Source organism: Mobula hypostoma, chromosome 2, assembly GCF_963921235.1.
Source record: "Mobula hypostoma chromosome 2, sMobHyp1.1, whole genome shotgun sequence".
Classification (NCBI taxonomy): Eukaryota; Metazoa; Chordata; class Chondrichthyes; order Myliobatiformes; family Myliobatidae; genus Mobula; species Mobula hypostoma.
This window is the reverse complement of record NC_086098.1, coordinates 223,429,184-223,443,978: the sequence shown is the minus strand read 5'-3', so window position 1 is coordinate 223,443,978 and position 14,795 is coordinate 223,429,184. Positions and strand designations below refer to the sequence as shown.

General features: G+C 46.1%; 1 protein-coding gene across 1 annotated transcript; it reads right to left on the bottom strand.

The window, feature by feature from the left end:
* Nucleotides 1-924: 924 nt before the first annotated feature.
* ppp1r3da (protein phosphatase 1, regulatory subunit 3Da) lies at nucleotides 925-2,019 on the bottom strand. The gene has a single exon (XM_063031537.1). It carries the CDS (start codon nucleotides 2,017-2,019, stop codon nucleotides 925-927), a length of 1,095 nt encoding a protein of 364 aa, XP_062887607.1.
* Between the last annotated feature and the right edge of the window lie 12,776 nt (nucleotides 2,020-14,795).

Here is a 14,795-nt window from a genome sequence, read left to right as displayed (position 1 = left end):
TTGTCGGCTGGACAACATGCACTATTGACTGTCCTGGGGAGAGTTGTTAACTAGGACATTGAAATACTTGTAAGGACATTTTAAGCCAGCACCCGTCCGAGTGTTTGTCATTATGATGGTTATGAGCCAACAAGCTACACAACTTTTCACAGAGCAAAACTGATTGTGCATTCGGTACATAAAAAAATTCCCCTCTTGACATGAAGGTGAAATCTGGTGAAAGCAAATGTTTCACAAGGAGAAGATATTTTGCATATCAGTCTGGATAAAACAGAACCCTAAATCTTTGCCTCACACACCTTACACATGTTTGCAGAACAATAATGATTGGTGACAGTCTCAAGTGCCAATTAACTGTTTAATCATCAGAACTTGATAGAGTTGGTTATTCATAAGGTGTTACCCCAACACAAAGAGGATTCGGTGAACTTCTCAACTTGATAAGTGCATAGAAATACTTCTAACATCCTTTCCTTAGATCCTGGAGTGTTACTCAGAGTACAGGAGAACAATTATATTATTCCAATACCAATGTCACTTGGTGAGACGGCTTACTTTTTTCCATGGCCAAACATGATGAGGTGTTAACTGAACCAGTACTAGGCACTCAATTGTTTGAGTGGTCTCATATTTTCTGCAGAAAGCAAGAGCAGGACCTTGCTGTGCTTCTCCCACTCCATTCCAGTCAATGTCAGCAGCCTATTCTGATTCTTGGGTCCCTCAATTAACTCCTGTGATTATCCGCTTGAATTCCCTGTGGAGTGGGGTGGGAGGACGACCACACCCAGTCTCTCATTAACTTTTGCACTGCCGGCAGTTCCTGAATCTCTGGAGCCTCTTGGCCCTAGGGTGATAAGCTTACCCCGATCATACTGCATGCTGCCTGGTTTTCCTCAATTTTTGGTTCTTGCCAATTGTTGGTGGTCAGTTGAAATCGACTGTCCTATCCTCGTTGTCATTGGGGACAGTGACCTGAAAGGACTGGTAGGTCATCTTGTAATTGCTACCACGGTTATTGTCCCAGAACTCTAATCCTTCAGCTTTGTACTTTATAGCAAACTGTAGAGAGCAGCCCGGCTGGAGCAAGTGGATCAATGGATTCAGTGTGAATGTGAAACGATCCATTTTGCCTTCAATGTTGCTTTCAAACAGAGCGGAGACATCAGTGAAGAATTTCCAGTCATTGCAGGTGTAACGGACTGTCACCTCCTTCTGATAGGCCAGGTTTATGACCAGGATGGTACCACTGATCACCAGCTCTGCCTCTGACACTGCCTCCAGGCACACTTTCTGACTGTTTAGTCGCTCACTGAAGTTTCCACCGTCCCGGGGATTCATGAATTCCATTCTGAAACGCTGTATCCATATCACTTGTGCTGTGGGCTGACTGGAACTGAAACTGGACAGTACATGTGCTGGTATAGCTGGCTCCTCTGATGAGTCAAAGCTTCGAACTTCTGCTAACTCCAAACCGACTGAGTCAGCAAATCTCACTCTGCTGCTGCTGCTGCTGCTGCTGCTGCTGCTACTTCTGATGCTCCCCTGCCTCTTTGTTAGGGAGCCCGGGCAGGATTTTGCTCGTCTCCGCACTTTTGGCCATGCCCACCAGTCCCTTTTACCCGGACCAAGGAGGTATCCCAGTCCATCCGTGAGTTGCACTCTAGCACACAGGCCCGAGAAGTGACCCAGGCTTTGAGAGAGAGTGATATATATTTGCTGTTCTAGCCCTACATCTGGAGTGAAGTCTGAGCAGCCCACATCCTGGCACTCGAGAGGCAGCAGCTGTTGACTAGATGCCCTGCTCCCAACCAAGGGCAGATGAAGACACTGTTCCAACTTCTTGTCCCATCCTGATCTCACATCCTGAAACTGGGCTAGCCTGACCCACTCCTTCAACCTTGTGGCTGACAGGTTGTGCTGTAAAGGTGGAAAACGTTTCTCTTTTCCCTGCACCCCTTCTTCCAATTCCAGTTTCAGTCTCATGACACTGCCAGTTCTTGGATCAGGTGCCAGGTTCATAGCTTTCGTCAGAAGGTTAGGCTGCTCTGGAACTACACTGTTACCCTGGGCATGGTGCAGATTGCTTACAATAAATTGGGTCTGTTCTTCTGATTCTGATCTGCAAGCATCTACAGGCTGAATACCTTGGTCCACCTCATCTCTCTGATCCAGCTTACACTCTGTGACCTGCTCTGACCCACAACACTTACTCAGTGCTGAATGCACAATCCAGCCTAAACCGCTGATCTCAGGCAGTGCAGACTGGGTGCCCTGCTCCAAGCTACCATTGTCACCCACAGTGGACTGGATAACCTGCTCTAAACTACCATTCTCATTCAGAGTAAACTGGATGACACTCATACCTAGTGCGGATTGGGTGGTCTGTTTCACACCGCCACCCACACCCGATGCAGTTTGGACGACCTGTTCTAAACCAGCAATCTCATTCCTGCTGGACAGGGTGACCTGCTCTGAGTCACCATCCTTACCCAGGCCTGACTGACTGCCCTGGGTCAGTTTTTTGCCCGGATCAAGCACAGAACTGGCCTTTTCAGTGATGGAATCAAGTACTTGCTGCCTGTTGGATGGCGAAACCAAATTCAGATCCACTGCTTTGACTCTTGGCTCCACCTCAGAAGTACTAACAAATATCATTTGGCCCCTCCCCGGTCTCATCACCTTGCCCAGAGCGAACTGAATTCCTCGGTCCGACCCGCCTCCTCTGACTGGGACAAGCTGGCTGACTTGCTCTAACCCAGGGCTACCCATGTTAGAGTGGATGCTCCTGCCGTGCTCGATAGGGGACTCCCCGGTTGCTGACAGCCGTTTAATTCCTTTCTTCCAGCCAAGCACTTGCTGGATTTGGTTCTTGAAGCCCGTGCAGCGGATTTCTGGCGCTGCCCGGGCTTCGGGCGCTGGCGCCAGCGCCGGGCGGCCCCGGACGGCGCCGGCTTCGCCCAGACTCGGGGAGGCTGTTGCCATTAGCGGGGCGGGCGGGCGGCAGCCAGCGACCCTCGGCGCGGCTCTGTCACCCCGCGCTTTGTGACCCACGGCCCACGTCAGTCGCCCCGGGCCAGCGGTCAGTCCGCACGGAGGGGGCAGCAGCGGCGGTCCGGTTCAGCGAGGCAGGCAGCCCCCACCCACGGGGGCGAGCTGTCGCACAGTACAGTAGTTCTCTGTCCTCCCCATCTCACCCCCCCCCCACACACTCCCTTGTGCTACTCCAGCGGTGATTATACTTCACTCGCCACGTAATGTTCAACTTTCATGATTTCTGGTATCCAGTCATGAATCTCCTAACCAGGATTTCTTGTCTTGCCTTCATTATTCAAAGATAAAGTTGATCTTATTGTCATATGCACAAGTACAGGTGCAGTGAAACTCTTTCTTACAGCAATATTACAGGTACATAGCATAATACTAGCAAAATTCACAAGTAAAACATAAAATAATTTTTGCAGGAAAGTGCACAGAATACAAAAAATGCTGAGGGTAGAGGTGGAGAGGTTCCAGTGCTGTGGGCTGGGAGTGCGCATTATCCTGTTCTGTGCTATTCTTTTAGCCCCACTCTAATTAGTCTATATTTTGTCTCACTTGTTCTGCTATTCCAGTGTCACAATTTTCTCTGTCAGCTGATTGGAGTCTTCACAGCCCATTCCTATCCTCACAAACATGAGAAAATCTGTAGATGCTGGAAATCAAAGTAACAGACACAAAATGCTGGAGGAACTCAGCAGGCCAGGCAGCATCTATGGAAAAGAGTAGACAATCAGCGTTTCGGGTCCTGATGAGGGATCTCGGCCCAGAACGTTGACTGTTTACTCTTTCCCATAGATGCTGCCTGGCCTGCTGAGTTCCTCCAGCATTTTGTGTCTGTTACCATTGCTCCCCTGTTCACATTAACCCCTATGTCAGCCACTAATGTAGAAGTTATAATTTGTCATCAGTTAGGTGTTGGCTTATATCAATAACTGGCATACATTAGGAGAGACGAGAACACAGATGTGGAGGAACACACAAAAGAAGAATTAGATGTGCAATGGTCCCAGCACTGATACCCTGGAAACACCATTCACCAGCCTTGTCAAACACTCAGTGAATGACCTGTTTATTCCATAGGTCACAACTTTCTCAACCAGCTTTTATTTGGGTCTATCACTAACAGCTGTATTTATTATTTTTATATGATCAGGGTAATCAAACATGTCTTGCTCTTAAGTGTGCTGGTTCTCTTTTATTGACTTAAACTTTGCTGGAAAGGACTCATGTCCTCGGGTTAGTGGATTATATTGAAGAGGGAGTAGGGACTTATCGCAGGATGAGAAATCGTATTGAATGGTGACTTTATATTTATGGGTCAGGGCTCTCTTATGGGTTATAGATTTTATACTGATGAGTGAGAAATTATAAACTCACAGTTCCTGGCAAAAGATTTGCTGAGATTTCTCTCACCACAAGGGTTTATACTGAGTGAACAGGTTTTAATAATAAATGTGAGGATTAATAATAATAAGATGCTGTTAAGGATTATACTGATGAGTCAAGTTGTTATATTAGAAGAGTGAAAGGTTGAGGTGAGCAAATTCAACACAAGGGATTATACTATATATTTATGGTTATTTTGATTATTCTAGTGTTTGTTTTGATAGTTAAGGGACATATTAGAAGCGATTTTGTTGATAATTGAAAAGGCTGTATTGATTTAGTGAGAATAACATTGATATTTGAGGGCTTATTATGTTAATGTGCAAGGCACTGTCATGTTGACTAAAAAGGTTTTATCATTATTCTGCTAATAAGCGAGGTGATTAAATCGTACAGAAGTTATATTGATGGGTAGTATGGGTGAAGGATCTTAAGAGAAGTAATTAAGAGAGGTTGTTTATATCATAAGATGTTTGATAAGTGAGGGGTTACATTGATGGGAAAGAATATTGGATCAATGGGAGAAGGGTCCATATTTTAAAGAGAGCGGTTACATTGGAGCAACACACATCAAAGTTGCTGGTGAACGCAGCAGGCCAGGCAGCATCTCTAGGAAGGGGTACAGTCGATGTTTCGGGCCGAGACCATTCGTCAGGACTAACTGAAGGAAGAACTAGTAAGAGATTTGAAAGTGGGAGGGGGAGGGGGAGATCCAAAATGATAGGAGAAGACAGGAGGGGGAGGGATGGAGCCAAGAGCTGGACAGGTGATTGGCAAAAGGGATATGAGAGGATCATGGGACAGGAGGCCCAGGGAGAAGGAAAAGGGGGGGGGGAAGAACTCAGAGGATAGGCAAGAGGTATAGTCAGAGGGACAGAGGGAGAAAAAGGAGAGAGAGAGAGAGAGAAAGAATGTGTGTATATAAATAAATAATGGATGGGGTACGAGGGGGAGGTGGGGCATTAGCGAAAGTTTGAGAAGTCAATGTTCATGCCATCAGGTTGGAGGCTACCCAGACGGAATATAAGGTGTTGTTCCTCCAACCTGAGTGTGGCTTCATCTTTACAGTAGAGGAGGCCATGGATAGACATGTCAGAATGGGAATGGGATGTGGAATTAAAATGTGTGGCCACTGGGAGATCCTGCTTTCTCTGGCGGACAGAGCATAGGTGTTCAGCAAAATAATCTCCCAGTCTGCGTCGGGTCTCGCCAATATACAGAAGGCCACATCGGGAGCACCGGACGCAGTATATCACCCCAGCCGACTCACAGGTGAAGTGTCGCCTCACCTGGAAGGACTGTTTGGGGCCCTGAATGGTGGTAAGGGAGGAAGTGTAAGGGCATGTGTAGCACTTGTTCCGCTTACAAGGACAAGTGCCAGGAGGGAGATCAGTGGGGAGGGATGGGAGGGACGAATGGACAAGGGAGTCGCGTAGGGAGCAATCCCTGCGGAAAGCGGGGGGGGGGGAAGATGTGCTTAGTGATGGGATCCCGTTGGAGGTGGCGGAAGTTACGGAGAATAATATGTTGGACTCGGAGGCTGGTGGGGTGGTAGGTGAGGACAAGGGGAACCCTATTCCTAGTGGGGTGGCGGGAGGATGGAGTGAGAGCAGATGTGCGTGAAATGGGGGAGATGCGTTTGAGAGCAGAGTTGATGGTGGAGGAAGAGAAGCCCCTTTCTTTAAAAAAGGAGGACATCTCCCTCGTCCTAGAATGAAAAGCCTCATCCTGAGAGCAGATGCGGCGGAGACAGAGGAATTGCGAGAAGGGGATGGCATTTTTGCAAGAGACAGGATGAGAAGAGGAATAGTCCTGATAGCTGTGAGAGTCAGTAGGCTTATAGTAGACATCAGTAGATAAGCTGTCTCCAGAGACAGAGACAGAAAGATCTAGAAAGGGGAGGGAGGTGTCGGAAATGGACCAGGTAAATTTGAGGGCAGGGTGAAAGTTGGAGGCAAAGTTAATAAAGTCAACGAGCTCAGCATGCATGCAGGAAGCAGCGCCAATGCAGTCGTCGATGTAGCGAAGGAAAATTAGGGGACGGATACCAGAACAGGTTTGGAACATAGATTGTTCCACAAAGCCAACAAAAAGACAGGCATAGCTAGGACCCTTATGGGTGCCCATAGCTACACCTTTAGTTTGGGGAAGTGGGAGGAGCCAAAGGAGAAATTATTAAGAGTAAGGACTAATTCCGCTAGACGGAGCAGAGTGGTGGTAGAGGGGAACTGATTAGGTCTGGAATCCAAAAAGAAGCGGAGAGCTTTGAGACCTTCCTGATGGGGGATGGAAGTATATAGGGACTGGACATCCATGGTGAAAATAAAGCAGTGGGGGCCAGGGAACTTAAAATCATCGAAAAGTTTAAGAGAGTGAGAAGTGTCATGAACATAGGTAGGAAGGGATTGAACAAGGGGGGATAAAGCCGTGTCGAGGTATGCAGAAACGAGTTCGGTGGGGCAGGAGTAAGCTGAAACAATAGGTCGGCCAGGTCAGGCAGGTTTGTGGATCTTGGGTAGGACGTAGAAACGGGAAGTGCGAGGTGTGGGAACTATAAGGTTGGTAGCAGTGGATGGGAGATCCCCTGAGCAGATAAAGTCGCTGATGGTGTGGGAGACAATGGCCTGGTGCTCCTTAGTGGGGTCACGATTGAGGGGTAAATAAGAGGAGGTATAGAGAGAGGCTAATTTTATTTGGGGTTTGTTGGTGACCGATTTATCCTGATGGATAATGATTGGATTAATTAAAGTCCAGATTGGGGGTGTTATCAATGAAAGTGTTATATTGATTGCTAAATCACTCATGTACATCACTTAATATGTGACACATCAGCTCATCAACCCAAAGCACCTAATCCCATAATGTATCCAAATGCAGATCCAAGTTCTTTTTAAGCGTAATGAGGGCTCTTCATCCACCTCCCCTTCAGGCTGTGAGCCCCTTCATCCATCAGGATAAATCGGTCACCAACAAACCCCAAATAAAATTAGCCTCTCTCCATTAATAAAAGAACATTGCACATCAAACTGACCACTTTAATCATCAAAGTAACCACAATTATCTAGATAACAAATGTTTTCCTCATCTCCCCACTAATTCTGATAATGTTCCTTTATGTCCATTCCTCTGGCTTTTATCATCTCTGTTGAGGAAAATAGCCCTTCCTTTCACAATGTTATGCACCTTTATTTGGTCTCCCCTTAGACTTCCCTGTCCTAGAGAAAACAAACCCATCCGATAAAAAGCTGCTAAATCAATTTCTGTCATCTTCACAAGCCACCTCTGTGCCCTCGCTACTAATGTGGTTACGTCAGTGGTTGAGGTAGGAGGCAGAGGACTTCAAATGGAAGGATCCTGAACCTTCTGGATAGATGTGGGGAGGATGGTTCCTCGTGTGGCAAAGTCAAGTACAAAAGGTCCCAGTTTAAAAATTAAAATGTTCCCCATTTAAAACAATGTAAAATAACATTTTTCTTCCCTCGGAGAATTGTGTGTCACTGGATCTCTCTTCCTTGAAGAATGTGGAAGGAGACACTTTGACGAATTTTGAGCCAGAGTTTGCTAGTTCTTGATAAATGGGAGGAGGGGGCAGTGGTGGGCATCAGGTCGGCTGTAAACTTATTGAATGCCAGAGTCAAATTGAGAGGCTGAGTGGCCCTCTGCTGGTCCTAACCTGAATGACTGACTCTGAAAAAGCAGGTTCGATTAATGGATGAGGTCATTATATTGAGTTTATTTCAGGATTATGGTGCGATGCTAACAGAAGAAGGATTAAACGGTGGTTAGGGCTACATGGATGGATTAAGTGAAGGGTGAGGGAGATTATATAAATGGTTGGGAATGTATCACACAGAGATATACTGATGAATCTCTCAGTGGAAGGTTAATGAGTGCGTGAATTCAGTGAGCGGTATCTTCTCCGAGAGCATCACCTTGTCATGGTGGGGAGCCTTGTAACTTCCTGAGATCCCAAGAGCGATGCCGTCTGGAGTTTAGCCATCTGGTGATTAGTTCTCGGTAGGGTCACCCATGGGAGTAGTGTCAAGGGTGGAAAAGACGAAGAGCGATCCAACCAGAACCTCAGCAGTGGAGCTGGCGAAGTTGATGACACTTCACAATGGTCGTGAAGGCCAAGGAAGGCTGTAGCAGTGAAGAGACCCCAGCCGTCTTGCATTCTATACCACTGAAACTTGACCTCGATTTATTGTAGACCGTGTGTGGCTGCCTCCCCACATTAAACAAAGTCACATGTTCTCCATTAAGGAAATGCACCCTAATACCCTGGATTCACCAATTGACAACCCCTTAGGAGAATACCATAATCAACTCAAGTGATAAGTGATTGCACTATTACTACTATAGGGTTTTATTTGTAGATCAGGGTTTATGTCAGAGTGTGAGGAAGTGATATTAATGAACAAAGTTATTGACAGAAGAATATATTTTATTGATTAAAAAGATTCTATTGATGGCAGGTATAATCAACACAGATGGATTATGTAAGATGTGCGAACAGACACAATTGTGAATAAAATGTTATCGATGAGTGATAGGTTATATTAATCCTTGAAGCTGATGGATAAGAGATTATATCGAAGGGTTAAGTGATTATATTAATGTTGAGGATTTATTTTAATGGCTGGGACCATTATATTAATGGCATAATTTACAACTTGTATAGAGTTTTAGAGTTCACTCTAGGGATTTATTACTGAGACATTATGCAATATGCTGCTTCACTCTTGTAAAAGGAAGAATAATAATTATTACTGCAGTGATAGTTCAGAAGCCAAGTTCAAAGATGACTTGAAGAATGTAAAACTGATTTCTCAAGGAAGACCCTGGGACCCACAACGACACAGAAGAAGCAATGGCATTAATTTTCAGAAAGTCTGCAAACTTTAAAGCTACAAACAGTTCCGACAGACAAAGAACAACAAATTAACAAGAAGACAGACACTGCGGAGGTCTACGTTTGATCGATGCTGTTGCCTGTGATTATGCTTTAGCCATCCTCAAGCTTCAAACACTGAAGCTTCGGTGTGAAAAAGGCTGTGAAAAAAATCACACTGGCAAAGAGAAAGGAAATGATTAAATATACAAGGATGGTAAAACATCTGCAGATGATGCCTTTGCCCTCAGTTCCCATTGGGAAAATAGTAGCATTCTAAAAACTGAAGGAAGCAAAGGTATAGAAATATTGGGGAGAACAACCAGTGCATGTATCAATGCTCAGTGCAGTTGCCAAGATGTACCTGGACAGCTTGAATAGATTCAGAGCAGTTTGTCCCAGATAGATATTTCCCTTACACTGCCCATGCTACAGGCTACAGGAGAGGACAAAAAAGCAATACCCAGCCTTTGAGGTAACGTCATCTGGAAAAGCATTCATGTCTAAAATAGGTAGTGCTGTACAAAGTTCTCTGACCTTTTCCCAATCTGATGAGGAAATCTCATTAGAGTTTATTATAGTAACAATACAAAGTAGGATTTCATTCTTGTGTCTTCCTTTTTGTGCTCGAATATCAGACAGTTTCAGTGTGTTAATGAAGAAAATTGACGCAAAATTAATGAGCCAAGAAGTCTAATAATCCCAATGGCCTGAATCTAGAGGTTCTAAAAAGTTAGTTGCAGATGCAGAGGATCTACGAGTATCGAAAGGCCTAGATAGAGTGGTCATGGAGAGGATACTTCCTATATTGGGAGAGTCTAGGACCAGAGGGCACAGCCTCAAAATCTGATATCCTTAATCATAGTCATAGTCATAGTCATACTTTATTGATCCTGGGGGAAATGGATTTTCATTACAGTTGCACCATAAATAATAAATAGTAATAAAACCATAAATAGTTAAATAGTAATATGTAAATTATGCCAGGAAATAAGTCCAGGACCAGCCTATTGGCTCAGGGTGTCTGACCCTCCAAGGGAGGAGTTATAAAGTTTGATGGCCACAGGCAGGAATGACTTCCTATGACGCTATGTGCTGCATCTTGGTGGAATGAGTCTCTGGCTGAATGTACTCCTGTGCCTACCCAGTACATTATGTAGTGGATGGGAGACATTGTCCAAGATGGCATGCAACTTAGACAACATCCTCTTTTCAGACACCACCGTGAGAGAGTCCAGTTCCATCCCCACAACATCACTGGCCTTATGAATGAGTTTGTTGATTCTGTTGGTGTCTGCTACCCTCAGCCTGCTGCCCCAGCACACAACAGCAAACATGATAGCACTGGCCACCACAGACTCGTAGAACATCCTCAGCATCGTCCGGCAGATGTTAAAGGACCTCAGTCTCCTCAGGAAATAGAGACGACTCTGACCCTTCTTGTAGACAGCCTCAGTGTTCTTTGACCAGTCCAGTTTATTGTCAATTCGTTTCCCCAGGTACTTGTAATCCTCCACCATGTCCACACTGACCCCTGGATGGAAACAGGGGTCACCAGTACCTTAGCTCTCCTCAGGTCTACCACCAGCTCCTGAGTCTTTTTCACATTAAGCTGCAGATAATTCTGCTCACATCATGTGACAAAGTTTCCTATCGTAGCCCTGTACTCAGCCTCATCTCTCTCGCTGATGCATCCAACTATGGCAGAGTCATCAGAGAACTCTGAAGATGACAAGACTCTGTGCAGTAGTTGAAGTCCGAGGTGTAAATGGTGAAGAGGAAGGGAGACAAGACAGTCCCCTGTGGAGCCCCAGTGCTGCTGACCACTCTGTCGGACACACAGTGTTGCAAGCACACATACTGTGGTCTGCCAGTCAGGTAATCAAGAATCCATGACACCAGGGAAGTATCCACCTGGATCGCTATCAGCTTCTCCCCCAGCAGAGCAGGGCGGATGGTGTTGAACGCACTGGAGAAGTCAAAAACATGACCCTCACAGTGCTTGCTGGCTTGTCCAGGTGGGCGTAGACACGGTTCAGCAGGTAGACGACGGCATCCTCAACTCCTAATCGGGGCTGGTAGGCGAACTGGAGGGGATCTAAGTGTGGCCTGACCATAGGTTGAAGCAGCTCCAGAACAAGTCTCTCCAGGGTCTTCATGATGTGGGAGGTCAATGTCACCGGTCTGTAGTCATTGAGGCTGCTGGGGCGCGGCGTCTTTGGCACAGGGATGAGGCAGGACGTCTTCCACAGTACAGGAACCCTCCGGAGCCTCAGGCTCAGGTTGAATACATGGCGAAGTACTCCACATAGCTGAGGGGCACAGGCTTTGAGCACCCTGGTACTGACACCATCCGGTCCTGCAGCCTTGCTTGGGTTGAGACGTTTCAGCTGTCTTCTCACCTGTTCAGCTGTGAAGCCCACCGTGGTGGTTTCATGTGGGAAAGGGGTATAGTCATGAGAGCAGGGTGGGGGACTGTGAGGAGGGGTAGGAGGGGAGAGTGGAATATGTGTTGGTTGGGGGCCAACAACAGATGACTCATGTGGGGGTTGGGCAGGGGCCACAATGTCAAATCTGTTAAAGAACAGGTTAAGTTCATTGGCCCTGTCCACACTGCCTTCAGCTCCTCTTTTGCTAGTTTGCCAGAACCCAGTGATGGTCCTCATCCCCTCCAGACCTCTCTCATGTTGTTCTGCTGGAGTTTCCACTCAAGCTTCCTCCTGTACCTGTCTTTACCCTCCCTGATCCTGGCTTTCAGGTCCCTCTGTCTTGCCTTCAGCTCCTCCCTATTTCCATCTCTAAACGCCCTCTTTTTAGCATTCAGGATGTCCTTAACGTCCTTTGCTACCCATGGCTTGTTATTTGAATAACAAAGGACAGTTCTTGTCGGAACATTGCAGTCCACACAGAAGTGATGTAATCAGTGATGCATTCTGAATAGAGATAAGAAGGAATTTCTTTACCCAGAGGTTGGTGAGTCTATGGAATTCATTGCCACAGACAATTGGAGAGACTAAGTCATTGGCTACATTTAAAACAGAGGTCAATAGGTTCTTGATTAGTCAGGACATCAAAGGTTATGTGGAGAAGGCACGAGAATGGGGTTGAGAGGGATAGAAAATCAGCAGTCATGGAATAGTGGAGCAGACTCAATGGGCCGAATGGCCTAATTCTGTTTGTGTCTCATGGCCTTACAGTCCTATGGATGGATGCTGCCTGAACTAGAGGGTCCGAGTTATAGGGAAACGTTGGCCACAATGGATCTTTATTTCTTGTAGCATAGAAGAGTGAGGGGTGACTTCACAGAAGTTTATAAAATTATGAGGGATATGGATAAGATGGACAGTTATAGTCTTTTCGCCAGAAACCTGAAAGGCAACTTCTTTACACCAAGAGTAATAAATCCCTGGATTAAGCTACTAGAGCAGGTGGTTGAGGTGGGTACAAATGCAACATTTAAGAGGCAATTGGATAGGTACATGAAGGGAAAGAGCTTTGACGATTATTGGCCAAATACAGGCAACTAGGATCTGCGGCGGGGGTGGGGGGGGGGAATGCTGTGGTCGGCATGGATAAGTAGGGCTGAAGGGCCTATTTCCATGCCATATTACTCTATGATGCTCTGACTCTAATTGAAGCAAAAAACAGTAAATCTAAGAGGTTGGAGGGCAGCAAAAGTCATCCTGTTGTTCATTAAAGAAGGGCGAATGAACATCAATTGTATTGGAATTTATTCAACATTAGTAATAGGGGAATTTTAAAGATTTATTTACTTGGTAAATCATAAAGTGATTAGTCATAATGAGCATGGCTTTACAAAAGTAATGCAGCCATTTAACCAGAAGAATATCAAGAGAGAGTTCAGCAAGTAGTGTGAGTCACTCTGCTAGTCGGTTAGAGTCTTTCCCCAGGTAACTGGTATTCCCAGCTGGTCTCCCATCCAAGTCCTGAGTAGACTTTAAACAAAAACAGAAAACATTGGAAGTACACTGCAAATCAGGCAGAATCTGTGGGGAGAGGAACACAGCTGAGGTTTCAGGTTGATGACCTTTCATCATTGAGCATGGAACATAAAACAATCCAGCACAGGAACAGGCACCTCAGACCACCATGTTGTGCCAAACTAACTAATCAGACACTTAATTGCTAGTTGAATTAGACCAGTACAGAAATGAGAAAAGTCAGAAATGAAATTTCTGAGTTCTTGAGCAGCGGCCAGTCAGTGACCAGAAAGTGAAAGAAGACGTAACTCACTCTGGTTCGCCAGTTGAGTTCCTAAGGCATTGAATTGCTGCAGTTTGGTGTTTGAGCAAGGGCTAATCAGTGATTGTGATTGATTGGCAAAAACAGATAAAAATAAGGCAGGGCAAACGGAGAGGGCCATTGTTGGAGTGGACAGTGTTAGAGTGCTTATTTGAGGCTTTAGCTCAACGAGGAGAGGCTCATGTAGAGAAGGCAAAAAAGCTGTAGGTAGATTTTTTTCCCAGTTTATTTATTGTTTCCTTCTTTATATTTGTACAGTTCGAAGGGATGCCAGGCTGGATAGTTGAATGCTCCACTTGCGGGGTGTAAGAAGGCAGGGTCTTCAGCATCCAGCGTCCCCGACAACTTCACCTGCAAGGTGCATCCAGCTGCAGATTCTAACACTCCACACTAAGGAGTTGAAGCTGGAAAAGGGTGAACTCCGGATCTGAGGGGGTGATAGATAGGACATACAGAGAAGTAGTTACATCTGAGGTACAGGACACAGGAGACAAGGTGGGGGTCAGGAAGGGATAAGGGGCTAAACAGCCAGTACCCTGTGGCCAACCCCCTCAACAACAGGTATGCCATTCTGGATATTGCTGGGGGTGTTGGGATGACCTGGCAGAGGAAAATCACAGCAGTCAGGTCTCTGGCACCTATTCTGCCTCTGTGACCAGAAGGGAAGGGGATTTGTTAGTTAGGGGAACAGACAGGAGGCTCTGTGTATGAGAACGAGATTCCCAGACAGAATGTTGCCTCCCAGATGCCAGGGTCTGAGTTATCTCAGATTGAGTCCTCAGCATTCTCAAGTGGGAGGGTGAGGAGACAGAGGTCATGATCCACATGGGTACCAATGACATAGATAGGAAGAGTGACGAGTTTCTACCAAGTGAGTTCGGGGAGTTAGGTGCTAAATTAAAGGACAGGACCTCCAGGTTGTGATCTCAGGATTCCTATCTGTGTCACATGCTAGTGAGGCCAGAAGTAGGAAGATCATACAGTTTAACATATGGTTAAGAAGTTGGTGTATGAGGGAGGACATCAAATTTTTAGATCATTGGGCTCTGTTTTAGGGAAGGTGGGACCTTTTCAGAAGAGATGGTTTGCACCTGAACTGGAGGGGAGCTGATATCCAAGCAAGAAGGCTTGCTAGAGCTGCGGGGGGGGGGGGGCGGGGGAGAGGGGGGGTTAAACTAGAGTTGCAGGGGAATGGGAACCAGAGTACTAGAACAGT